Below are 26,960 nucleotides of genomic sequence, written 5' to 3'. Positions count from 1 at the left end.
AGAACACCATAAAACAATACCACAGAAATAATATCTCAATACCAGTCTGTTGAGAACACCATAAAACAATACCTCAATACCAGTCTGTTGAGAACACCATAAAACAATACCACATAAATAATATCTCAATACCAGTCTGTTGAGAACACCATAAAACAATAACCACATAAATAATATCTCAATACCAGTCTGTTGAGAACACCATAAAACAATACCACAGAAATAATATCTCAATACCAGTCTGTTGGGAAGACCATAAAACAATACCTCAATACCAGTCTGTTGAGAACACCATAAAACAATACCACAGAAATAATATCTCAATACCAGTCTGTTGAGAACACCATAAAACAATACCTCAATACCAGTCTGTTGAGAACACCATAAAACAATACCACATAAATAATATCTCAATACCAGTCTGTTGAGAACACCATAAAACAATAACCACAGAAATAATATCTCAATACCAGTCTGTTGAGAACACCATAAAACAATAACCACATAAATAATATCTCAATACCAGTCTGTTGAGAACACCATAAAACAATACCACAGAAATAATATCTCAATACCAGTCTGTTGAGAACACCATAAAACAATAACCACATAAATAATATCTCAATACCAGTCTGTTGAGAACACCATAAAACAATAACCACAGAAATAATATCTCAATACCAGTCTGTTGGGAACACCATAAAACAATAACCACAGAAATAATATCTCAATACCAGTCTGTTGAGAACACCATAAAACAATAACCACAGAAATAATATCTCAATACCAGTCTGTTGAGAACACCATAAAACAATAACCACAGAAATAATATCTCAATACCAGTCTGTTGAGAACACCATAAAACAATACCACAGAAATAATATCTCAATACCAGTCTGTTGAGAACACCATAAAACAATAACCACATAAATAATATCTCAATACCAGTCTGTTGAGAACACCATAAAACAATAACCACAGAAATAATATCTCAATACCAGTCTGTTGGGACATTACCACCCTGTCATATATATCTACATTTCGAGATCCACTTGAAAAGTTGCTGGTGGAGTTCTTTATCACCCAGAAGATAAAAGCTTTCTGTGGAACATTTCCTATTGATTAAGTGACTCGTAAATCAAGTGGACACACAGCCAGACGAGGCAGCACCACCACACTGAGGAATGGCCCAGGCTTTTAGCTCCAGGCATCAGGCCAGGATACACAGTAAAATGAAAAAAAGTAAATATGATTTACAACGAGGGGACATGTTATGCCGCCACTCGCTGCATTAGTACCCTCTCCACAATAGACACACTGAGTGTACAAAACATTAAGAACACCTGCTCTTTCCATGACAGAGACAGACCAGGTGAATCCAGGTGAAAGCTGTGATTCCTTATGGATGTCACTTGTTAAATCCTTATTTTTAAATGGATTAAGTCGTTTTTTTCCCCTAAACAATCTACACATAATTCATTACAAATACAAAACAAATATTACATTTACATAAGTATTCAGACCCTTTACTCAGTACTTTGTTGAAGCACATTTGGCAGTGACTATAGCCTTGAGTCTTCTTGGGTGTGACGCTACAAGCTTGGCACGCCTGTATTTGGTGAGATTCTCCCATTCTTCTCTGCAGATCCTCTCAAGCTGTGTCAGATTGGATGGGGAGAGTTGCTGCAAAGCTATTTTCAGGTTTCACCAGAGATGTTCGATCGGGATCAAATCTGGGCTCATGCTGGGCCACTCAAGGACATTCAGAGACTTGGCCCGAAGCCACTCCTGCGTTTTCTTGGCTGTGTGCTTAGGGTCGTTGTCCTATTGGAAGGTGAACCGTCGCCCCAGTCTGAGGTCCTGAGCGCTCTGGAGCAAGTTTTCATCAAGGATCTCTCTATACTTTGCTCTGTTCATCTTTCCCTCGACCCTGACTAGTCTCCCAGTCTCTGCGGCTGAAAAACATCCCCACAGCATGATGCAGCCAGAGAATCTTGTTTCTCATTGTCAGAGTCCTTTAGGTGCCTTTTGGTAAACTCCAAGCGGGCTGTCATGTCTTTTACTGAGGAACGGCTTCCGACTGGCCACTCTACCATAAAGGCCTGATTGGTGGAGTGCTGCAGAGATGGCAGTCCTTCTGGAAGGTTCTCCCATCTCTAAAAAGGACCTCTAGAGCTCTGTCATAGTGACCATCAGGCTCTTGGTCACCTTCCTGACCAAGGCCTTCTCTCCCGATTGCTCAGTTTGGCCGGGCAGCCAGCTCTAGGAAGAGTCTTAGTGGTTCCAAAATTCATCCATTTAAGAATGATGGAGGACACTGTGTTCTTGGGGACATTCAAGGCTGCAGGAATGTGTTGGTACTAGTGGTCGACCGATTAATCGGAATGGCTGATTAATTAGGGCTGACAATCGGAAATCTGTATTTTTGGGCGCCGATTTTTTTTACACCTTTATTTAACTAGGCAAGTCAGTTCATTTAGAACACATTCTTATTTTCAATGACGGTCTAGGAACGGTGGGTTAACTGCCTCGTTCAGGGGCAGAACGACAGATTTTCACCTTGTCAGCTCGGGGGATCCAATCTTGTAACTTTACAGTTAACTAGTCCAACGCAATAACGACCTGCCTCTCTCTCGTTGCACTCCACAAGGAGACAACCTGTTACGCGAATGCAGTAAGTAAAGGTAAGTTGCTAGCTAGCATTAAACTTATCTTATAAAAAACAATCAATCATAATCACTAGTTAACTACACATGGTTGATGATATTACTAAATTGTATCTAGCGTCTCCTGTCTTGCATATAATCTGACTGAGCATACAAGCATACAAGTATCTAATTATCTGACTGAGCGGTGGTAGGCAGAAGCAGGCGCGTAAACATTCATTCAAACAGCACTTTCGTATGTTTTGCCAGCAGCTCTTCGTTGTGCGTCAAGCATTGCGCTGTTTATGACTTCAAGCCTATCAACTGCCGAGATGAGGCTGGTGTAAACGAAGTGAAATGGCTAGCTAGTTAGCGCGCGCTAATAGCGTTTCAAACGTCACTCGCTCTGAGCCTTCTAGTAGTTGTTCCCCTTGCTTTGCATGGGTAACGCTGCTTCGATGGTGGCTGTTGTCGTTGTGTTGCTGGTTCGAGCCCAGGGAGGAGCGAGGAGGGACGGAAGCTATACTGTTACACTGGCAATACTAAAGTGCCTATAAGAACATCCAATAGTCAAAGGTATATGAAATACAAATGGTATTGAGGGAAATAGTCGTATAATTCCTATAATAACTACAACCTAAAACTTCTTACCTGGGAATATTGAAGACTCATGTTAAAAGGAACCACCAGCTTTCATATGTTCTCATGTTCTGAGCAAGGAACTGAAACGTTAGCTTTCTTACATAGCACATATTGCACTTTTACTTTCTTCTCCAACACTTTGTTTTTGCATTATTTAAACCAAATTAAATGCTTCATTATTTACTTGAGGCTAAATTGATTTTATTGATGTATTATATTAGGTTAAAATAAGTGTTCATTCAGTATTGTTGTAATTGTCATTATTACAAATAAAAACAGCTTATTTTTTATTTTTTTTTATTTATTTTTTTTATTTGTATTTTTTTAAATCGGCCGATTAATCGGCATCGGTTTTTTTGGTCCTCCAATAATCGGTATCGGTATTGAAAAATCATAATCGGTCGACCTCTAGTTGGTACCCTTCCCCAGATCTGTGCCTTGACACAATCCTCCTGTCAGAGCTCTACGGACAATTCATTCAACCTGGTTTTTGCTCTGACATGCACTGTCAACTGTGGGACTACATACAGACCTGTACCTTTCCAAATCATATCCAATCTATTCATTGGACTCCAACCAAGTTGTGGAAATAACTTCAGGATGATCAATGTAAACAGGATCCACCTGAGCAAAATGTTTAGTCTTATAGCAAAAGGTCTGAATAGTTATAGTTTACAAACATTTCTAAAAACCTGTCTAAGCTTTATTATTGGCTATTGTGTGTAGATAGATTAGGATTTTTTTTTTAATTTAATACATTTTAGAATACTTTCCGAATGCACTGTATATAAATAAATAATTTACTGAGCTCTCTTATAATCGCTCAGGTATAGGACAGACATTTCAAAAATAACGTCATTTTGATTGGATTTTGACTATGTTTTTCTATCTACGAATCTGTTATTCATTGCGTTTCTATTGGCTAATAGCAGTAAGCCAAAATTAAATGTTTGATCAAATTATATTATATATATATTATTATAATATATTTATTTTATTTCATTTTTTTTTCTATACAGTACCATTCAAAAGTTTGAACATACCTACTCATGGGTTTTCTTTATCTTGTACTATTCTCTACATTGTAGAATCAATTATATACATTTTTGTTAGATTTGTTCAACACTTTTTTGGTTACTACATGATTCCATATGTATTTGTATGTATGTATTATGTACTTATTATTATTATTATTATTATTATTATTATTAATAATAATTCATACTTATGTCATGCAATAAAATGCAAATTAATTACTTAAAAATCATACAATGTGATTTTCTGGAATTTTGTTTTAGATTCCGTCTCTCACAGTTGAAGTGTACCTATGATAAAAATTACAGACCTCTACGTGCTTTGTAAGTTGGAAAATCTGCAAAATCGGCAGTGTATCAAATACTTGTTCTCCCCACTGTACCTAAAGGGGTCCTAAAATACTAAATTAAATCGCTAAATGATCCTTGGGTATGACCATCGTAAAATAATTCCATATGTTAGCTTAGTAGAACCCCCCACCCCCCAGCATTAGACTTTAGGGGTACCAAATGGCCCCCTATTCCCTATATAGTACAATACTTTTGACCAGAGACCCACTCACTATATAGTACACTACTTTTGACCTGAGCCCTATTCCCTATATAGTACACGTCTTTTTACCTGAGCCGCTATACCATTTGGGATGCCCCCATAATCTATATAAATAGCAGAACACGATCACTGCTATTATTGATTAAACCTACCCTGAATAGAAAGTAGAAGGTCAAGGTGAGGGAACATACGTACCGAGTACTGCCTCATTTGAAGAAGTGTTTGATAGATGAGGTCATAGCCTACTCCTCCCTCTGACTGTAACTGTTGCGACCCCGTGGAGGTGGAGGAAGTTATAGAGGAAGAGGAGGCGGCCAGAGCCACCTCCACCCACTCCAGCAGGAATCTCAGGGAGCCCCTCTGTACAGCCAGGCCCAGCAGCAGCTCCAGAGCCAGCCTGCGTCCCGCCCGATCTGCCCCTCCACTCCCAGAGCTCACAGACGTCTTCTTCAGGAAGTCTGCCACCTGAGCCAGGCAGTCCAGCCCCACCACTGGGATCTTGTTCTCGTTGGCCAGAGAGAGAGGGGGCAGGGAGGCCAGGACGGAGGAAGCGGTAGCCAACACATCGTTACACAGCGCCACTCCGGGGTCCTCACGGGCGTACCGCCAGTTCTGCTGCAGCAGGGCGAAGAGGAGACTCAGTCCTGTCCGTACGCCCATCTCGATCAGAACGTCCGTCCCTGATTTAACTCTGGACCCTCCTCCAGGCAGCCAGGGCTCTGAGGCAGGCTCCATGGCCCCGCTGTCCTGGCTAGTCATGGTCTGAGGGGGAGCAGGAGCTCGGAAGCGGTCGTGGTACTTGCTGTGGAGGGCGTAGTATATCCGCTGGAGGACCACGAGGCGGTGGTGCAGGCCCAGGGCATAGGGGGTCCGGGCCAGCACACGGTGGGCCAGGCAGCGCTGGCTGTGGAGTAACGACGACAGGTACTCCTCCCGCTCCTCAGCAGCACTGGACTCATACTGGAAGTCTGGCAGGCGCGGGCCAATCAAGTCCTGAAATTAAAAACAAACCCTTCAATTGCAACTTATATTCAAGCATTTTGAATATACACCGAGTACACCAAACATTGGGAACACCTTCCTAATACTGAGCCTGGTCCCAGATCAGTCTGTGCTCTTGCCTGCTCCATTGCTGTTATTGTCATGACAATGAGTGACAGGGGGTTTGGCATGAGAACAAAAACGGTACTGGAACTCAGGCTATATAATATATGCAAGAGGGTACGAGTTGAGCACGTTCTGTTCCTTTACCATTACAGGCTGGGCCACCCCCACCACCTCCTTATTGTGTAGCAGTTTGGCGTAGAGTCCTGCAGCCCCCTGGCGCGTGGCCGTCTGGCTGTCCTCCGCCGCCCAGGAGCTGTTCAGATGCTCCTGCCACTTCAGCATCACGTGGGTCTGGCAAGGCACCATTTCTCCTGATCATTATCTACACTGTGGAGTTATTACAGCTGTCAGGAACAGATGAAGGGGAGAAAGAGAAAGCACCTTGGTTAATAAGGTTAGACTACGAGCTATAGATACCAAAATCAAGGCAGCATTTCTCCTGATCATTATCTACACTGGAGTTATTGCAGCTGTCAGGGACGGGACCGAAGGAGAGAGAGAAAACACCTTGGTTCATACAGTATAATTAGGTTATAAAGGGAAAATTATTAAACACCACCGCTATAAAAGCTATGGCCTATCACTGTATTTGGCTGTATGCCCCGACGAAAGTTGTGTTGAACGAAAGCTTAGCACATTAAAACCTCTACAGGATCAGTGTGCCCCCCGCGGGAAGGTTGAGCTAACGTAGGCTAATGCGATTAGCATGAGGTTGTAAGTAACAAAAACATTTCCCAGGACATAGACATATCTGATATTGGCAGAAAGATTAACAAGAATTTAAGCTAACTGCACTGTCCAATTTACAGTAGATATTACAGTGAAAGATTTCCATGCTATTGTTTGAGGAGAGGGCACATGAACTTGAAAATGTATTATTAAATCATTTAGGCACATTCGGGCAGTCTTGATACAACATTTTTAACAGAAATGCAATAGTTCATTGGACCAGTCTAAAACATTGCACATACACTGCTGCCATCTAGTGGACAAAATCTAAATTGCACCTGGGCTGGAATAATGCACTATGGCCTTTCACTTGCATTTCAAAGATGGTATAAAAGAAATACAACAAAAAAACATTTTTTTTCTTTGTATTATCTTTTACCAGATCTATTGTGTTATATTCTCTTACATTCATTTCACATTTCGACAAACTTCAAAGTGTTTCCTTTCAAATGGTACCAATAATATGCATATCCTTGCTTCAGGTCCTGAGCTACAGGCAGTTAGATTTGAGTATGTCATTTTAGGCGAAAATAGGGGGGAGGAAGGGGCGGATCCTTAATTAAAACACTGAAACTTGAATCTGATTTAAAGTGGTCCGAAAGTCTTCTTAGGACATGAGATGACATGAAAATAGCTTAACTGAAATGTCCTTGGAGTCAAGGCCTTTCAGTAAAGGAATCCCTCGTCTTGATCTGATCGATATGGGTCTGTGACTTGTAAATGATTCATTTACATTACAGTTGGTGGCAGCAGTCACTGGTCAGCAGCTGGAAAGTACCAGTAGTACGGAAATATGATTCTCCATTTTAAATCCGTTTCAGTGTCACGCCACAGCACGGCAAGGCTTCGTCTAGCTGCAGGGCAGTGGGCACATGACCATGAATGTATGACACACTATCCCATTGAACCCAGTCCCTTCTTAACCCTCTATGTCTAGCCAACTAACCTTCCAGACGTCTTGTTCTACAATCTACTGCTTACAAACACTGCTTAGCACAACACCCCTCTCTGATCACAAGCCTTGAAATCCATTACGCTACACAACAAAACACCACAGCAGGCCTATTGATAATATTGATAATAGGCCTAAGACGTGATCATGTGAGCAAACAAAGCATGTCAAATGATGTTATTATTGCTGATAAAGGTAAGAGCAGGCTAATAAGAGTTTAATTGCGTTTTTGTTAGTCTTGGAGTATACTTGTTTTCCAAGTGCTGCCAACGCCTAGGGTAATATTGCCACCATCCCCTTGAACTGGTCAATAACTTGAGAGACTCTTAATTTCCCATTAGACAGATAAAAGTCAAACCTTTCAATGGTTACCTCAGTCTCTACAATGCCCAGAGGCCAACACAGTAGCTTGGATGAGACAGTCCAAGCACAGTAGTCTCTCTCTGGTCTAGGGGCATCCATACTTTCATACTGGAGTCAAATACAACCACCGACCGTTTCCTTGTTTTCCCTCGCTCTAAAATGACAACTCAGTGCATGTGTCAACTGAATGTCAGATTACGTTGATTACACTATGTCTTGGAGCCATTTTAGAGCAACAGAAACTAGGAAACAGTCAGTGGTTGTATTTGACTCAAGTTTATTTTTTTAACTATGGATTTCAGCAAACAAATACGAGCCCAGCTTTAAACAGGATAAACATAGGTACACAGTAAGGGTTTAAGATTTGACTTTTCAAGTATCGACTGACAGTGACTCGATGTAGTCGGAGCTTCAGTCCACCCACACTCGTTGCCGCTGAACTTGGCCTTGTACTTGTACGCGGAGTGTTGAGATTCCTCAGCAACATCACAACAGACAATTGAACTCGATGCACAGCACAGTACATTAAGACTTTCATCAGCCTTCATAGAACTTGAACTCTTACTGTAATACATTACCATGATGCAGCATTAGTGAAGTGAGAGCTAGCTATGGGCCGACTAATGTCTGAGAGTGAGCCTCTTCTCTCTTTTGCAGCTCAACAGTCAGGCATGAGGCAGGCAGCTTGCCTAGAGCACAGCCCTAGGACTGAGCCTGTATGGTTTCCAGTGGACAAAAATAACAGAAAGCGTCTTTTAAGAGAGGCAACAACGATACAGTAAAGTTCTTGACATAGCTAGGTCGGGCCTAACCTAGCCCTCCCTGGCTGACTCTGCGACATCCCTGAACCAGCACCTGACCAACCATCTGGATCAACAGACTGCCCTATATTGGGCATGGGGGGGGGGGGGGGGGTATCATTATTAAAATAAATGTCAATTGGAGAGGCCTCACACTTTGTCTAGTATCAGGTTGACCTACAGCTCCAGACTGGTCAGGCGGTCTCTGATTATTTACTATATGCAAGAGCAAAATGTGCAGGTTAGGTTACATGTTACTAATAATAAAAGGCAAATAGTAAGGTGACCGGTGGCAATAAAACTTAGGTTGTCATACACAGAGTACTGAAATAACAGACCGTAGGGACGGTTTCCCAGACACTAATTAGGCCTAGTCCTAAAAAGTATGTTCAATACAAAATTGTCAATTGGAGCGAAGTATTTTGTTTTGTTGTTGTCTAGAACCAGGCCTAATTTTCTAGAACCAGGCATAATTGTCTAGAACCAGGCATAATTGGTGTTCATGAAACTAGCTAATGGAGTTAGTTTTATTTATATATTATATTTAACCTTTATTTAACTAGGAAGTCTCCCAGAGTCTCTTTTTCAAGGGAGACCTGGCCAAGGCAGCAGCAACAATCAGTACATTACAGAACTAAAACATACAATACAACACATGATCCAGCCTAAAAAAAAACTCCTCTGTAACAGTCTCACAACAATATTTTTAATTCATTCAGTGGCACTAATATATCTAGATGAAGCATGGATTGTAGACTATTCCATGCCTCTGTGGTGCACAAGAAGAGAAGGCAGTCTTGTCTAATACTGTGAATGCCCTGGGAACTTTAAGAAGCAACCACCTAGCAGACCGGGTATGGTAACTGCTGGTGGTGAAGGAGACCAGACTACAGAGATGAAGAAGGAGTTGACCCAAAAGAGCTTTGTAGATGAACACATACAAATGTATCTTTCTGCGCATATAAAGTGAGGTCCAACCTACCATTTGGTAGAAGGTGCAATGGTGGGTGAGTGACTTGGCATTTGTAATAAAGCGCATAATAAACAGAGTCCAGTCTCTGTAAGATGGAGGAGGTTGCATGCATATACAACAAGTCACCATAATTAATTACAGAAAGAACAGTGGCCTGAACAAGCTTATTTCTAGCCATAAGCTGGAAGCAAGCCTTTCATACGAGAATTGCCTCATACAGCAGTAAATAATGTATATCACTCAATCCCTATGTCAGATTTCAACATACCCTAGGACTAGCTAACAGTTACTAAGCTGAGATGCAACAGTAAGCTACAGTACGGTTAAATTCAGCTGCAAAATGGCCTAAAATCAATGCATGATGGGGTGGGACGAATGACGCGACAACAATGGCATGATTCCTCATTGTCAACAAACCAGTGGCAACTGTAACAATTGAGACAACAATTATTATTATTATTAGAGAGGTGCCTTTATTTATAAGTGTGTAATAAAAAAAAATATATATATATTTTTTTTTTGCATATTCCAACTCCCTGAGACACCCGAGTGGGGTCACAGCCAGGGTCACTATTGGACAGCACCCCTGGAGCAACTAGTGTTAAGTGCCTTGCTAGAGGGCACTAAAACAGATTTGTATTTTTTTTATTTACCTTGTCAGCTCCAGTATTTGAACCAGCAACCTTTCAGTTACTGACCCAATGCTCTAACCTTGAGGCTACATGAAGCAAAGAATCTGTGACAGAGGTTTGTGGAAAGCTGATCACTTTTCTCTGAATAGTCTTCTGTCATCAGAAGACCACAATATGAGAGTGCATGACTAACATTCAAACACAAAGGACTTGAAAGACAGGTTTGAATTTGACAGCTATTCCCCCAGGTATCCTGGCATTGCAGACAGGCTTTCAGTAAGCAGAAAACAATCAGTGAGTGTGAGAAAATGTCAACTGCTAATGTAGTAGACATGTAGTAGATGCCGCCATCTTGACTATTTCAAATCTTCTCTCATTGATTGAGAAAGGTGGGCGAATTTAGGAAGGATGGGTTGGACGAAAATTCGGTGTTCTATGTTTTACACTACCTACTGTGTAATGACTGTATGTTAGTGTTGACATACTGTATCACCTCTGTTTCAAAGTGTAGCTAATCTACTACAAGATGACCATGTGCTCCTGAAACAAATTCAGCTGGGAAAAAAACTCACATTGTTGTTTTGCAAGGCATACACGGCACAGGGTGACTAAAGTGGATTCTGGTCGCTTTTATCCTTGCAATCACATTGACTAGCTGGGTATTCTAAACAGTTAGTTACAGTAAAAGCTAGCTAACTTGCATAGGTACAATACAATACCTAAACTACTCACAGATGTGGTAGAGTGACAGCTGTCATTTTCTAAATCAGCACCAGATCTGCATTGTGTAACGTTAGCAGCTCTGTATTATGTTGCAGCAAGCTAGTAGCTAGCTACTGTCCTATCAGGTCTTAGCTTTCTATCTAGCTAGGTTGACAACTGCTCTTTAACCAAACTCAACCTCGCTATAGTTAGCCATCTTGACAAATAGGATACGGCTGTACAGGCTGCACTGTGTCATTCTGACATTAGACAGCATTGCTAGCTAGCAACAAGCCAAGTTAGCTAGCTATCAACAATTGTTGTTTTTGTAACACAAAATGTTGTGTAACGGTGATTTTCTATTGGCATAGCTACACACACTGCATACACAAATGCATTGAAAATAAAACCCTACCTCTGTTGTCAGTGTTATTCACACCCGGTCTCTGCTTTCCTCGTACGCTCAGTTAGCTAACGCTAGCTACAGCTGGCAACTAACGTTACAGTGCCACTGCAGTTGACAGCTAACGGGAAAAAACAAGTTTTACAAATAATTATTTATCTAGAATTAATGAATACAAATAAGTAACAAGTTAAGACATCCAGGTTTCCATTAAGTCGGTCTCCGACACGGCACCGGCAAAATGTTTTCGGTCTCGCCAGGACGAAACAACAGTATTGTGCCTGGTTGCCATGAAAAGCAGCACCATAGGAAAAGCACAGCCCTTCATGCCTGGGCGTCAGCGAGAACACACGGAAAAAGTAACGCGAGATCAAGATTCTTCTTCGGGTTTATTGGCAAAATACAGATACTGTATGTTTTATTTATTTATTTAACCTATATTTAGTCAGTTAACAACAAATTATTATTTACAATGACAGCCTAACAACACTGGGCCAAATGCACCCCACATCCCAATCAAAGCCAGCTGTGATACAGCCTGGAATTGAACCAGGGTCTGTAGAGCCTTAGACTGCTGCACCACTTTCTGTAGTGACACCTTTAGCACTGAGATGCAGTGCCTTAGACTGCTGAGCCACTTGGGAACCCAATATGTGGTAGTAGTAGAGTAGTGGCCTGAGGGCACACTTAATGTTTTGTGAAATCTGTTGTGAAATGTATTGTAGCTAATGTTTTTAAATTGTATATAACTGCCTTAAGTTAATTTTGCTGGATCACAGGAAGGGTAGATAATGGAGAGACACAATAATTACAAATACAAAATATACGCTATATTTGTCACATGCGCCGAATACAACAGGTGTAGTAGACGTTACAGTGAAATACTGAATACAACAGGTGTAGTAGACGTTACAGTGAAATGCTGAATACAACAGGTGTAGTAGACATTACAGTGAAATACTGAATACAACAGGTGTAGTAGACCTAACAGTGAAATGCTGAATACAACAGGTGTAGGTAGACCTTACAGTGAAATGCTGAATACAACAGGTGTAGTAGACCTTACAGTGAAATGCTGAATACAGCAGGTGTAGTAGACCTTACAGTGAAATGCTGAATACAACAGGTGTAGTAGACCTTACAGTGAAATGCTGAATACAACAGGTGTATTAGACCTTACAGTGAAATGCTGAATACAACAGGTGTATTAGACCTTACAGTGAAATGCTGAATACAACAGGTGTAGTAGACCTTACAGTGAAATGCTGAATACAACAGGTGTAGTAGACCTTACAGTGAAATGCTGAATACAACAGGTGTAGTAGACCTTACAATGAAATGCTGAATACAACAGGTGTAGTAGACCTTACAGTGAAATACTGAATACAACAGGTGTAGTAGAGCTCACAGTGAAATGCTGAATACAACAGGTGTAGTAGACCTTACAGTGAAATGCTGAATACAACAGGCGTAGTAGACCTTACAGTGAAATGCTGAATACAACAGGCGTAGTAGACCTTACAGTGAAATACTGAATACAACAGGTGTAGTAGACCTTACAGTGAAATGCTGAATACAACAGGTGTAGTAGACCTTACAGTGAAATGCTGAATACAACAGGTGTAGTAGACCTAACAGTGAAATACTGAATACAACAGTTGTAGTAGACCTTACAGTGAAATGCTGAATACAACAGGTGTAGTAGACGTTACAGTGAAATGCTGAATACAACAGGTGTAGTAGACCTTACAGTGAAATACTGAATACAACAGGTGTAGTAGGCCTAACAGTGAAATACTGAATACAACAGGTGTAGTAGACCTTACAGTGAAATACTGAATACAACAGGTGTAGTAGACCTTACAGTGAAATACTGAATACAACAGGTGTAGTAGACCTAACAGTGAAATGCTGAATACAACAGGTGTAGTAGACCTTACAGTGAAATGCTGAATACAACAGATGTAGTAGACGTTACAGTGAAATGCTGAATACAACAGGTGTATTAGACCTTACAGTGAAATGCTGAATACAACAGGTGTAGTAGACCTTACAGTGAAATGCTGAATACAACAGCTGTATTAGACCTTACAGTGAAATGCTGAATACAACAGGTGTAGTAGACCTTACAGTGAAATGCTGAATACAACAGGTGTAGTAGACCTTACAGTGAAATGCTGAATACAACAGGTGTAGTAGACCTTACAATGAAATGCTGAATACAACAGGTGTAGTAGACCTTACAGTGAAATGCTGAATACAACAGGTGTAGTAGACCTCACAGTGAAATGCTGAATACAACAGGTGTAGTAGACCTTACAGTGAAATGCTGAATACAACAGGCGTAGTAGACCTTACAGTGAAATGCTGAATACAACAGGTGTAGTAGACCTTACAGTGAAATACTGAATACAACAGGTGTAGTAGACCTTACAGTGAAATGCTGAATACAACAGGTGTAGTAGACCTTACAGTGAAATGCTGAATACAACAGGTGTAGTAGACGTTACAGTGAAATGCTGAATACAACAGGTGTAGTAGACCTAACAGTGAAATACTGAATACAACAGGTGTAGTAGACCTTACAGTGAAATACTGAATACAACAGGTGTAGTAGACCTTACAGTGAAATACTGAATACAACAGGTGTAGTAGACCTAACAGTGAAATGCTGAATACAACAGGTGTAGTAGACCTTACAGTGAAATGCTGAATACAACAGGTGTAGTAGACCTCACAGTGAAATGCTGAATACAACAGGTGTAGTAGACCTCACAGTGAAATACTGAATACAACAGGTGTAGTAGACCTTACAGTGAAATACTGAATACAACAGGTGTAGTAGACCTTACAGTGAAATACTGAATACAACAGGTGTAGTAGACCTTACAGTGAAATACTGAATACAACAGGTGTAGTATACCTTACAGTGAAATGCTGAATACAACAGGTGTAGTAGACCTTACAGTGAAATGCTGAATACAACAGGTGTAGTAGACCTTACAGTGAAATGCTGAATACAACAGGTGTAGTAGACCTCACAGTGAAATACTGAATACAACAGGTGTAGTAGACCTCACAGTGAAATACTGAATACAACAGGTGTAGTAGACCTCACAGTGAAATACTGAATACAACAGGTGTAGTAGACCTTACAGTGAAATACTGAATACAACAGGTGTAGTAGACCTTACAGTGAAATACTGAATACAACAGGTGTAGTATACCTTACAGTGAAATGCTGAATACAACAGGTGTAGTAGACCTTACAGTGAAATGCTGAATACAACAGGTGTAGTAGACCTTACAGTGAAATGCTGAATACAACAGGTGTAGTAGACCTTACAGTGAAATACTGAATACAACAGGTGTAGTAGACCTTACAGTGAAATACAAGCCCTTAACCAACAATGCTTAAAGAAGTTAAGAAGAAAAATGTGTTAAGTTAAAAAAATAGATATGTAGAAAAATAGAAAATATAAGTAACAAATAATTAAACAGCAGCAGTAAAATAACAATTGTGAGGCTATATACAGGGGGTACCGGTACAGAGTCAATGTGCAGGGGCACCGGTTAGTTGAGGTAATTGAGGTAATATGTACATGTAGGTAGAGTTAAAATGACCATGCATACATAATAAGAAAAGAGTAGCAGCAGCGTACAAGAGGGGTCTGGATAGCCCTTTGATTAGCTGTTCAGGAGATTTATGGCTTGGGGGTAGAAACTGTTAAGAAGCTTTTTGGACATGGACTTGGCACTCCGGTACCGTTTGCCGTGCGGTAGCAGAGAGAACAGAATGACTAGGGTGACTGGCGTATTTGACAATTTTCATGGCCTTCCTCTCACACCGCCTGGTATAGAGGTCCTGGATGGCGGGAAGCTTGACCCCAGTGATGTACTGGGCCGTTCGCACTACCCTCTGTAGTGCCTTGCGGTCGGAGGCCAAGCAGTTGGCATACCAGGCAGGTCTGCTCTCGTTGGTGCAACTGTAGAACCTTTTGAGGATCTGAGGACCCATGCCACATCTTTTCAGTCTCCTGAGGGGGAATAGGCTTTGTCGTGCCCTCTTCACAACTGTCTTAGTGTGTTTGGACCATGATAGTTTGTTGGTGATGTGGACACCAAGGAACTTGAAGCTCTCAACCTGCTCCACTGCAGCCCCGTCGATGAGAATGAGGACGTGCTCGGTCCTCCTTTTCCTGGAGTCCACAATCGTCTCCTTTATCTTGATCACATTGAGGTAGAGCTTGTTGTCCTGGCACCACATGGCCAGGTCTCTGACCTCCTCCCTATAGGTTGTCTCGTCGTTGTTGGTGATCAGGCCTACCACTGTTGTGTCATCGGCAAACTTAATGATGGTGTTGGAGTTGTACCTGGCCATGCAGTCAGGAGTGAACAAGGAGTACAGGAAGGGGCTGATCCCTCACCCCTGAAGGGCCACCGTGTTGAGGATCAGCGTAGCGGATGTGTTGTTTCCTACCATTAAACCCTGGGGGCGGTCTGTCAAAAGGTGCATTGTCGCCACCAACTGGACAGGGGTTAAAAAAAAAATCACACAAAAAAATGTACATTCTGCTAGAGGGAAGAGAAAATTAACATTAATCCTCACAAACTATGGCTCCACAGTGTCTTAATCTTCAAAGCAAGCCTGTCCGACCCTAGTGCAGCTGTAAGAAAGTGTGTCAGATCTGCTGGCTGCATGTGCACATACCTGTGCAGCATGTGTCATATCAACTGTTCTATTATTATTGTTATTATTATTATTATTATTATTATTATTCCAATTTTATTTTTTATTGTATTCTACACTTTTGGGAAGGGCCTGTAAGAAAGCATTTCGCTGTTAGTCTACACCTGTTGTTTACAAAGCGTGTGACTATTAACATTTGATTCTCTCTAACAAGAGATCAGGACCTTTAAGTCTCCGGCACAGGTGCTATAGCCTACATGCCCCATAACAAAGGGGTCACTGGTCCAAGTCCTGCACTGACTGGTGCACCTAAATTACTACACTGGTGGTAGCAGTGTGATAATCCCTGCAGTCTATTACCTGTCTCTGTCTCTCTCTGTCTCTGTCTCTCTCTGTCTCTGTCTCTCTCTAACAGTATAATACTGATGATCTTACAGAGAGACAGAGACAGAGAGACAGGTAATAGACTGCAGGGATTATCCCACTGCTGCCACCAGTCTATTACATGTGGTCTTTGCCTCTATATGATACTGCCATCTACTGTTAAGGATCGGTGACCGCTTATGATACAAAGAGTGTCTGTGTAAGAGAGTGAGGCAGAGAAACAGACAGGCGGGTGGACAGACATACAGACATACAGACAGGCGGCGGACAGACATACAGACAGGCGGCGGACAGACATACAGACAGGCGGGTGGACAGACATACAGACATACAGACAGGCGGCGGACAGACATACAGACAGGCGGCGGACAGACATACAGACAGGCGGGTGGACAGACATACAGACAGGCGGCGGACAGACATACAGACAGGCGGGTGGACAGACATACAGACATACAGACAGGCGGGTGGACAGACATACAGACATACAGACAGGCGGCGGACAGACATACAGACAGGCGGCGGACAGACATACAGACAGGCGGGTGGACAGACATACAGACATACAGACAGGCGGGTGGACAGACATACAGACATACAGACAGGCGGGTGGACAGACATACAGACATACAGACAGGCGGCGGACAGACATACAGACAGGCGGCGGACAGACATACAGACAGGCGGGTGGACAGACATACAGACATACAGACAGGCGGGTGGACAGACATACAGACATACAGACAGGCGGGTGGACAGACATACAGACATACAGACAGACGCCTGTCTGTATGTCTGTCCGCCGCCTGTCTGTGTAGTCATCAGTATTATACTGTTAGAGAGAGACAGAGACAGAGAGAGACAGAGAGAGACAGAGACAGAGAGAGACAGAGACAGAGAGAGACAGAGACAGGTAATAGACTGCAGGGATTATCACACTGCTGCCACCAGTGTAGTAATTTAGACAGACAGACAGACGGATGGACGGACGGACGGGCGGGCGGGCGGACAGACAGACATACATGCAGAAGGACAGATATACAGACAGACATACAGACAGGTGGGCAGACAGAGAGGCAGATAGACAGACGGACAGACGGACAGATGGACAGAAAAAGAGAGAGGGGGGGGAAGTGTGTGTGTGTGTGTGTGTGTGTGTGTGTGTGTGTGTGTGTGTGTGTTAGATTGACTGTCTGTCTCCTTGGGGTCAAGTAAGGAACCAGGAACTTTGGGGGGTCGAAGGGGCATCTTACTGTCTCCTCTACACAAACAAACTATGACATCAGTTTGTACAGACTTCAATTCCTGGATGGCAGTTGAGTGTAATTCCCACTTCCATGCCGGATTTCTAAAACAGGGGGACAGGCTGGCAACTAGACTAGATGACAACACCGGATTGAGGAAATTGACGAGGGCAAACCATGTGGGGAAAAAACAAACTTGTTTTTAAGCCGATATAACCATGCAACCTCGTGTATTAAGCCACTCCATTCAAGCAGCGACGTCGTCAGCCCAGAACAGCTCTTCTGAACATCCAAGGCACCCCGTGCTAAATCTTATCCAAAGATGTATTTTCTCCTTTTCACAGTCTTCTCCATATTCATAGTGCGTAATGTTGAGGCTTGGGGAGCAAGTGTCAAGTACGCGGTGAACTGCCCGGAGCGGTGCAATGTGGATCTGTGCGGCTTGACGCAGCGCTGCAGACGGACTGTGCTGGATGACTGCGGTTGTTGTCAGGTCTGTGCGGCAGACAGAGGGGAACACTGCTATCGCACTGTGTCTGGGATGCACGGAGTCAAGTGCGGACCGGGATTATTCTGCGAGTTCTACAAAGATGAGGACGACTATGGAGATGAATATGGCATCTGCAAAGGTAGGCTAATATTCACCATGACACATCAAATGCGCAATTGCGCATCATAAATTGTGTGATTAATCTGTACATAGTCCATACATATGCCATAACAGGCTAGATACATGTGATACCTATTTATATTGTGTTACATATTGACTATTACGTCTGTTTATTTCTTCCCAAAACGATTCCAAGGAACCCTGGAAGCTTCATTTCGTTCACGCTTAGCCTGACTGTTTCATTGCTGTTTTTACAAAGGGATCTATAGTTTCTGTGTTCATAGCATTCCTAAAAGTTACCGTGATGAAAACGACGCCGACTATGACACGCTTCGTGTAGAATATATAGTATTTACATCAAGCTATGCTTAGCTTTCACTGTGGACTTTTTGGATGCAAAGTTTTTCGAATTTGGAATGTTTACTATTTCTGCTCATGTTGACAGTGGTGAAGAGAACTGTATGTAATATGTAGTCTTACATCACTATAATGCAGATCTGATAAAGAGCAAAGGATCATGGACCTATAGAACAGAACAGAACAGAACGGAAAATACATCTCTGTGGCCCGTTGACGTCCCCACTCTGTACTTTGTTTGTCTAATGGATGATCATTTAATTGCCTACTGTAACTACATATCATGTCCCTCTCCTGCAAGTAAGTGCAATAACATTGAATGGTATTCCCTTCCTTGCAGATTGCATGTATGGAACCTATGGGGTAGGGTGTGGTAAAACATGCCATTGCAAAGCTGGAGGTATCTGTGACAGAGAGACAGGAGCCTGCCTCACCTTCAAATTCTTCACCAAAATCGCCAGCAAGCTGAAGACACAGCACCCCAATGCAGGTGAGAGATTGAGAAAATACCTCAATGTGAGAGCCACCCTATGGGACACAGATTCTGGACTATGAAGCACTTCCGATGGAGATTATCAAGTGCTTTTAAATCCGGGTTGAAAGGTCTCGTCTTTGTCTGAGAAACTGTAGAGCTAAAAAAAAAAAGCAAATCCATTTGAGCATGTTTTGGATACACAATGTGGAGTAGCACTAAAGCAAAGACACCATTAAAAGCAACCCAGTTAAAGAAGCGCAGCGTGTGTATCTCTGTGAAGTATTTGCAGTTGTCACATCGCATTAAATAGATATTGACCTGGTGATATTTCTCATTTTCAGGAGGTGAGATTGGTTCAGGAGATGACAGCACCAGTCTGAATGGGGAACGATCCACTGCTCCAAAGTGGTTAACACCTCGCTGACACTCATTATCAAGACTTAGTTTATTCTGTGTAAATGTAGAAAGCATAGTAGTAAATTAAATGATTGGAGGATATATTTTATTATGTATTATTAAGAAAACACATTTTCTACAAGATGATTGAATGTTTTGAGCATCTCTGTTGTGGTGTTTCTATTTTGTACCAGTGCCCCATCATGTCATAAGAGTTGTGTTGTACCAAACGAAGGGAGGTCAAATGTACCAAAGTTCAAATATATGTTTATTCTACTTTTATACAAAGTATGAATATATCTAGAATGTCTATGATGACCTCTATGACGAGCTAACATTCTAGCAATGCTGCATTCACTTCTTCATAATTGAGATCATTTGGTTCAATCAAATTATGTGAAAATGTTGTGCTGATATGACATGACCCCCCCAGGGATATAAAATAATAAATAATATATTGTCTCATCCTTTTCTTCTAGAAGTATCTACTGTGATCTGTGCTTTTTAATTGTTTGTTTGTTTGTTTGATTGATTGATTGTTTGATTGATTGATTGTTTGTTTGATTGATTGATTGATTGTTCTTTACTGATAATCTCTTATTTTTCTTTCACCTGTGATCACATGGATCAATATATATATATTATATATTATGTCATATCACCTGCCAATGTACAGTATGGTCTTACAAATAAACCAAAGTTGACCTGGAAAAAAATCAGTTTGAAGCCCTGTGTTTTAGTCATTGCGGTTTATTTCCCTCCTATGTTATTAAAGATGTCCGTCTACATAAAGAGAAAGAAACATTTACAAGAGCAATTAGGGTTAAGTACCTTGCTCAAGGGCACATGGTCGGCTTGGAGGTTCGATTCGGCGACCTTTCGGCTACCTTTTCTAGAAAAACCACAAGGACATGAAATGAATCTGCAAAGCTATGTCTTATCTGAATGCAACATGATTATATTGATATCACGAGGCGTTCGATGCCTGACAATGGAAGCTGCAAAACTGCAGTTGTCACACTACTTTTTGACAAATGCTAAAGATTTGGCCCAAATGGATAACATGAAGTGTATGTTCATAATGTATAGAAACTTTTGTGGTCGAAAAAATGTAGATTCTGGGGCTAATGAAGTATACTTGAAAAAAAAACCCAGAAAGGGTTGAAAAGTCTCCCAATTACCAACTTTATTGACACCGTTTGGTCATAACTTATAGCCGAGTTAAAAGCCTATTATTGTCTCTCAATTGAATCACTTTGGAACTCATGGAACTCTTGGACCTCCATTGAGTGGGCTATGTCCACCCTGACTCTGAAAATACCCCAGTCAGGGTTAAAAATAGCCTGTTATTAGCCTAGCCCTCACCTCCGAGAATCAGCACGGTACACAACACAACTGTTTTCCAGCATCAGGCTTGTTTGTTTCCTATTCCTGGGCTTCCTGACACCTGTGAAAATGGTCCTTCTTCCTGTTGTTGTTGTGCCTGCCCAGCAATTTAAAAGGCTTGGAATTTGTCAAGTGACACACGTCACTGGTGTGACTGTCGGACCGTCATCCCGGCAGAGCTGGAGACACCGTGCTTCCTCCCTGGCTGCTTGAGTTTATCTGAATTCTTTCCTGAAACAACTTCAAGTCAACACCTAAACACAAACAAGTTCTCACACTCACAGGGAGCAAAGACATGTTGCACGGCAGTGTCTGCAATAACCGTATTGGAATGTTGTGAGAAGGCACATCATAGGATAGAATAGGATAGAATAGGATAGAATAGGATAGGATAGGATAGAATAGGATAGAATGTGACAGAATATGATAGGATAGGATAGAATATGATATAATAGGAAAGGATAGAATATGATAGAATAGGATAGGATAGAATAGAATAGAATAGGATAGAATATGACAGAATATGATAGAATAGGATAGGATAGAATATGATAGAATAGGATAGAATAGAATAGAATAGAATAGGATAGAATATGACAGAATATGATAGGATAGGATAGAATAGGATATAATAGGATAGGATAGGATAGGATAGGATAAAATATGATAGAATAGGATAGAACAGGATAGAATAGGATATAATAGGATAGAATAGGATAGGATAGAATAGGATAGGATAGGATAGAATAGGATAGAATATGACAGCATATGATAGGATAGGATAGGATAGAATAGGATAGGATAGAATAGGATAGGATAGAATATGATAGAATAGTATAGAATAGGATAGGATAGGATTAGATAGAATAGGATAGGATAGGATATAATAGGATAGGATAGGATAGAATAGGATAGAATATGACAGAATATGATAGGATAGGATAGGATAGAATAGGATAGGATAGAATAGGATAGGATAGAATATGATAGAATAGTATAGAATAGGATAGGATAGGATTAGATAGAATAGGATAGGATAGGATATAATAGGATAGGATAGGATAGAATTGATGGAATTGATGTAAAATATATCACTAGCCACTTTAAACAATGCCACTTAATATAATGTTTACATACCCTACATTACTCATCTCATGTGTATATGTATATACTGTACTCTATATCATCTACTGCATCTTTATGTAATACATGTATCACTAGTCACTTTAAACTATGCCACTTTGTTTACATACCCTACATTACTCATATCATATGTATATACTGTCCTCGATACCATCTACTGCATCTTGCCTATGCCGTTCTGTACCATCACTCATTCATATATCTTTATGTACATGTTCTTTATCCCTTTACACTTGTGTGTATAAGGTAGTAGTTTTGGAATTGTTAGGTTAGATTACTCGTTGGTTATTACTGCATTGTCGGAACTAGAAGCACAAGCATTTCGCGACACTCGCATCTGCTAACCATGTGTATGTGACAAATAAAATTTGATTTGATTTGGATAGGCTAGAATAGAATAGGATAGGCTAGAATAGAATAGGATAGAATGGAATAGGATAGAATAGAATAGGATAGAATAGGGTAGAATAGAATAGGATAGAATAGAATAGGATAGAATAGGATAGCGGTAGGATAGGATAGAATAGAATATGATAGAATGGAATAGAATAGAATAGAATAGGATATAATGGAATATAATAGAATAGGATATAATAGAATAGGATAGAATAGGGTAGAATAGAATAGGATAGAATAGAATAGGATAGGGGTATGATAGAATAGAATAGAATATGATAGGATATGATAGAATAGGATAGAAAGAATAGGATAGAATAGAATAGAAATAATAGGATAGAATAGAATAGGATCGAATATTATTCTATTATACAAAGACAATGTACTTGTGTTCAGATGGAAGGCATTTTTCTTTTCGCCATATTCCGGTCCAATTTTTCATTATTCTCACCATCAACAATTCCATGGAAGGATGACTGGACAGTCTCTTACACACCCTCAGCAGCAGCAGTCACATAGGCTACAGTAAGGCTAACATAGACTCCTTTGGTTATGAATAAAGGTATCTGAACCCATCATGTACTTCAAGGACATCATTTCAGTCAATGCATCTCTGTTTTTGCTATTGGAGGGCACACACCATACACGTTTTGTTGAAGGGTGTGACTCGTGTGACATCTAATTATCACCAGTTTCTTTCAGTAGACAAAATTAATACTGATTTTTTTTATATGTATAGAAACAGCATGAAGCGTGTCAAGATGGCAGAGTATGTAGGCTATCCAAAGTTTCCCAGCTTTTCATATAGACCTATAAAGCTTTAGAGCTTCTTATGGTCTAAACTCAGCCACCCGTGACAAAGATAGCATAGACTTTATTGAATGCTAAGGAGTGGATAGCCTTGACCTGGTCAAGGGCCATGTCAAGGTAAGAGCCAATGAAACAGGACGTGTTGCATGTCAGGATGCAATGCCAGAACAACAAGCCTCACACTGTGACAGCCAGACAGTTAAGGGTCTAAAAACAGAAAACGTTTTTTAAAAAACGTAATTAATCAGAAACGGAAAAAACTTGTATTTCTTATTGTATCAGGTAGTCCACCAATTCCCTCCCTGTTTCAGCCAGTGTTTTGTCTTCTCCATTTGGTGCCTAATGAACACGACGCAGGTCTGATAAGAGACTGATCTGCGAGGGCTGTGAGGGGTGTTGATAGTGTTCAGCCTTGCATGTTCCTGTCATTCCCCTGAGAACCAACACACTGAGACTTCACAACCAAACAAAGGGCCATGCATAATAACAGGAAAGTGTTGGTGAGAAATACCCTTTATCTGACTCCCCGAGCACGTCAGCGCCGCCTCACAGAAACAAAGGTGTGTGAACGCAGCCGTAAAGATCTCTGATTTATGGCCAATGCCCTCCTTTCTACTATTTACAGTGGACTTACTTCAGAAATGGACTGGCAATAGGGCAATTCAGCCAACTGCCCGGTGGGCTATTCCATCATTTGGCTAACGGGCCGGTCTCACGGGAGAAAAAAAAAGATTGTTTAAAAGAGAGAGAGAGAGAGAGAGAGAAAGGATTGCGAGCAGAGAATTAAGCTAAATGGCTGCTGTCCCATTACACAGACACAGGCCCAGAAAAATGATACATCAGAAATGCCTGGGCTGGTTCCTGGTCCCAGTCCGCCCCTGCCGTTTACTTCAACAGGTTGTTTATTAGCACAGTCAAGTGGATAATAAAAGGCAACATGTCGTGACCTTCTAGGAAATTAACTGATGTCTGGGTCTCCCACTAAATACAACAATGAATCGGACGGATGTCTAATTCAGGAATCAAAAGAACAGTTAAACTGATTAGGTGGTTTTGAATTCCAGGGTAGTTGGCTTACACACAACATGCCATTGAACAATTTCCAGTCTAGCTTTGAAGTGACAAGTGACCTTGAAGTGACCTTTTTGCACGCAGGCTCAGCCTGGCGTCATACTACTCCTATATGGGATGGCTATGCCTCAACTGTTCTATTGGATTAATGTGTCTGTCCACTGGCTGGTTCCCTCACGTTTGGTCTCTCTGAGGTCCTCACAGACTCATGGGACACATTCAGCAGGGCACACCATGGAAAATGTTTAAAAACCGTTTGCAACAGAAAACAAAAATGTGCTTTTCTCATTGAAAAGTAGATCCTACTTTGTTTCAGTCAGTTTTCTTCAGTTTGGTGGCAAATGAACACAGTCCTGGAGCTCTTCAACAGTTCACCCATATGACCCACTGATGAACTTTTGACCTTAAAGTCCAAGAACCAATTGGAGCATTGGTACTTTCTGAAATATCCGACTTGCTAACGACTTGAACGTAGCACGTGTATCCTATAACTACAACCAGTTAGCAAGTCGGAGATTCCAGAGGTCCGACTAGCATGTGAAAGTGGCATTTGTGCGCATCCTGGTTGTAGGTTTTCATATGGTAGTGCTCACAGGTTTGATTGTGATTAGTTTGAAATGTAACATTTTCGTCAATTTTAAACCAATCACAATCAATCATGGTCAGTGAAGACATACGTTCATGAGTGCACAGTGCACACTGGTTGACTGTCAAACCATGAAGCTGCCAGATAGGCTCTTCAATAACGGGGCAATAAGAGCTACTAAATAGCCTACTTTAGGCTTATGTTTGATGGTAGCAAGTTAATTATTAAACGTATGCACGGTTCAGTAGCCTAATAACTTGTAATCATTAAATGCATGATTAGAAAGAGGTTTCGACACGTTTCACCATAAACTCTAGGCTATGTTTCTTGTTCGAGGTGATCGCAAAAGGCAAATTTCAGAAAATATCGGATATTATACAATCATACATCTCTTTCTCATACAGGTCTATAAACAGTTTATTATTATGTTTTTCTTTGAATAAATTGATATTTTTGTGTCTGGGCAGGAACTGAAAAGAATGTAGGCCTACGTTTTGGTAACCTAGAGTATATGTCTTGCTGTATAGCCATCTCAAGCCATAGCGAGCACAGACAGATCAGGGACCTACAGAAACCAGATCAGGGACCTACAGAAACCAGATCAGGGACCTACAGGGACCAGATCAGGGACCTACAGGGACCAGATCAGGGACCTATACCTTTTTCTTGATTTATTGGAACATATACAGTATATGTGTAACGGTCTTCTAGGTGTGAAGGAGAGTCGGACCAAAATGCGGCGTGTAGATTGCGATCCATGTTTATTGTGACTATAACAACATGAATCCAAATACAAACAGTGCAAAATAATAAACGTAATGAAAACCGAAACAGCCTAAACTGGTGCAAACTAACACTAAGGACAATCACCCACAAACACACAGTGAAACCCAGGCTACCTAAATATGGTTCCCAATCAGAGACAATGACTAACACCTGCCTCTGATTGAGAACCATATCAGGCCGGACATAGAAATAGACAAACAAGACATCCAACATAGAATGCCCACCCAGTTCACGTCCTGACCAACACTAAAACAAGGAAAACACACACGAACGATGGTCAGAACGTGACAGTACCCCCCCTCCAAGGTGCGGACTCCGGACGCACAACTTAAACCTATGGGGGAGGGTGTGGGTGGGCATCTGTCCGCGGTGGCGGCTCTGGCGCTGGACGTGGACCCCACTCCATAACAGTTTTAGTCCACCTCCTTAGCGTCCCTAGATAGGTGACCCTTCTTAATGACAGCTCGGGACAGAGGGTCAGCTCGAGACAGAGGGGCAGCTCGGGACAGAAGTAGCTCGGGACTGATGGGTAGCACAGCACTGAGAGGAAGCTCAGGCAGGTAGTTAGATCCGGCAGATCCTGGCTGGCTGGCGGTTCTGGCAGATCCTGGCTGACTGGCAGATCTGGAAGAGTCTGGCTGACTGGCAGATCTGGAAGAGTCTGGTCGACTGGCAGATCTGGAAGAGTCTGGTCGACTGGCAGATCTGGAAGAGTCTGGTCGACTGGCAGATCTGGAAGAGTCTGGTCGACTGGCAGATCTGGAAGAGTCTGGTCGACTGGCAGATCTGGAAGAGTCTGGTCGACTGGCAGATCTGGAAGAGTCTGGTCGACTGGCAGATCTGGAAGAGTCTGGTCGACTGGCAGATCTGGAAGAGTCTGGTCGACTGGCAGATCTGGAAGAGTCTGGTCGACTGGCAGATCTGTCTGCTCCATGCTGACTGGCAGCACTGGCTGCTCCATGCTGACTGGCGGCCCTGGCTGCTCCATGCTGACTGGCGGCCCTGGCTGCTCCATGCTGACTGGCGGCCCTGGCTGCTCCATGCTAACTGGCAGCTCTGGCGGCTCCTTGCAGACTAGCAGCTCTGGCGGC

General features: G+C 41.7%; 2 protein-coding genes across 7 annotated transcripts in view; one reads left to right on the top strand and one right to left on the bottom strand.

The window, feature by feature from the left end:
- LOC110536778 (probable E3 ubiquitin-protein ligase HERC1) overlaps window positions 1-11,866 on the bottom strand; it is a 102,210-nt gene extending 90,344 nt beyond the window's left edge. For all 6 annotated transcript variants that reach the window (XM_036936839.1, XM_036936833.1, XM_036936836.1 and 3 more), the window contains exons 1-3: window positions 11,548-11,866; window positions 6,126-6,325; window positions 5,070-5,867 (exon numbers count right to left, since the gene is read on the bottom strand). In XM_036936839.1, the coding sequence (XP_036792734.1) occupies window positions 5,070-5,867; window positions 6,126-6,287 (960 nt within the window). In that variant the 5' untranslated portion in view covers window positions 6,288-6,325; window positions 11,548-11,866. The remainder of the gene's footprint in view (window positions 1-5,069; window positions 5,868-6,125; window positions 6,326-11,547) is intronic.
- A 6,100-nt stretch (window positions 11,867-17,966) lies between these two features.
- esm1 (endothelial cell-specific molecule 1) lies at window positions 17,967-20,403 on the top strand. Its single transcript, XM_021622597.2, has 3 exons — window positions 17,967-18,482; window positions 19,161-19,310; window positions 19,637-20,403. Exons 1-3 carry the CDS (start codon window positions 18,176-18,178, stop codon window positions 19,717-19,719), a joined length of 540 nt encoding a protein of 179 aa, XP_021478272.1. The 5' UTR covers window positions 17,967-18,175; the 3' UTR covers window positions 19,720-20,403.
- Window positions 20,404-26,960: the final 6,557 nt, after the last annotated feature.

The sequence above is a fragment of the Oncorhynchus mykiss genome, chromosome 12, assembly GCF_013265735.2.
Source record: "Oncorhynchus mykiss isolate Arlee chromosome 12, USDA_OmykA_1.1, whole genome shotgun sequence".
NCBI lineage: Eukaryota > Metazoa > Chordata > Actinopteri > Salmoniformes > Salmonidae > Oncorhynchus > Oncorhynchus mykiss.
Note: the sequence above shows the minus strand (reverse complement) of the source record. Positions and strands in the feature narration are given on the sequence as shown.

Excerpts from the sequence above, each read along its gene's own strand:
- esm1 (XM_021622597.2), top strand. The coding sequence starts at position 18,176 with ATGTATTTTCTCCTTTTCACAGTCTTCTCCATATTCATAGTGCGTAAT. Across the intron at positions 18,483-19,160 it reads TGAATATGGCATCTGCAAAG|ATTGCATGTATGGAACCTAT; the intron begins GTAGGCTAATAT and ends CCTTCCTTGCAG. Across the intron at positions 19,311-19,636 it reads GACACAGCACCCCAATGCAG|GAGGTGAGATTGGTTCAGGA; the intron begins GTGAGAGATTGA and ends TCTCATTTTCAG.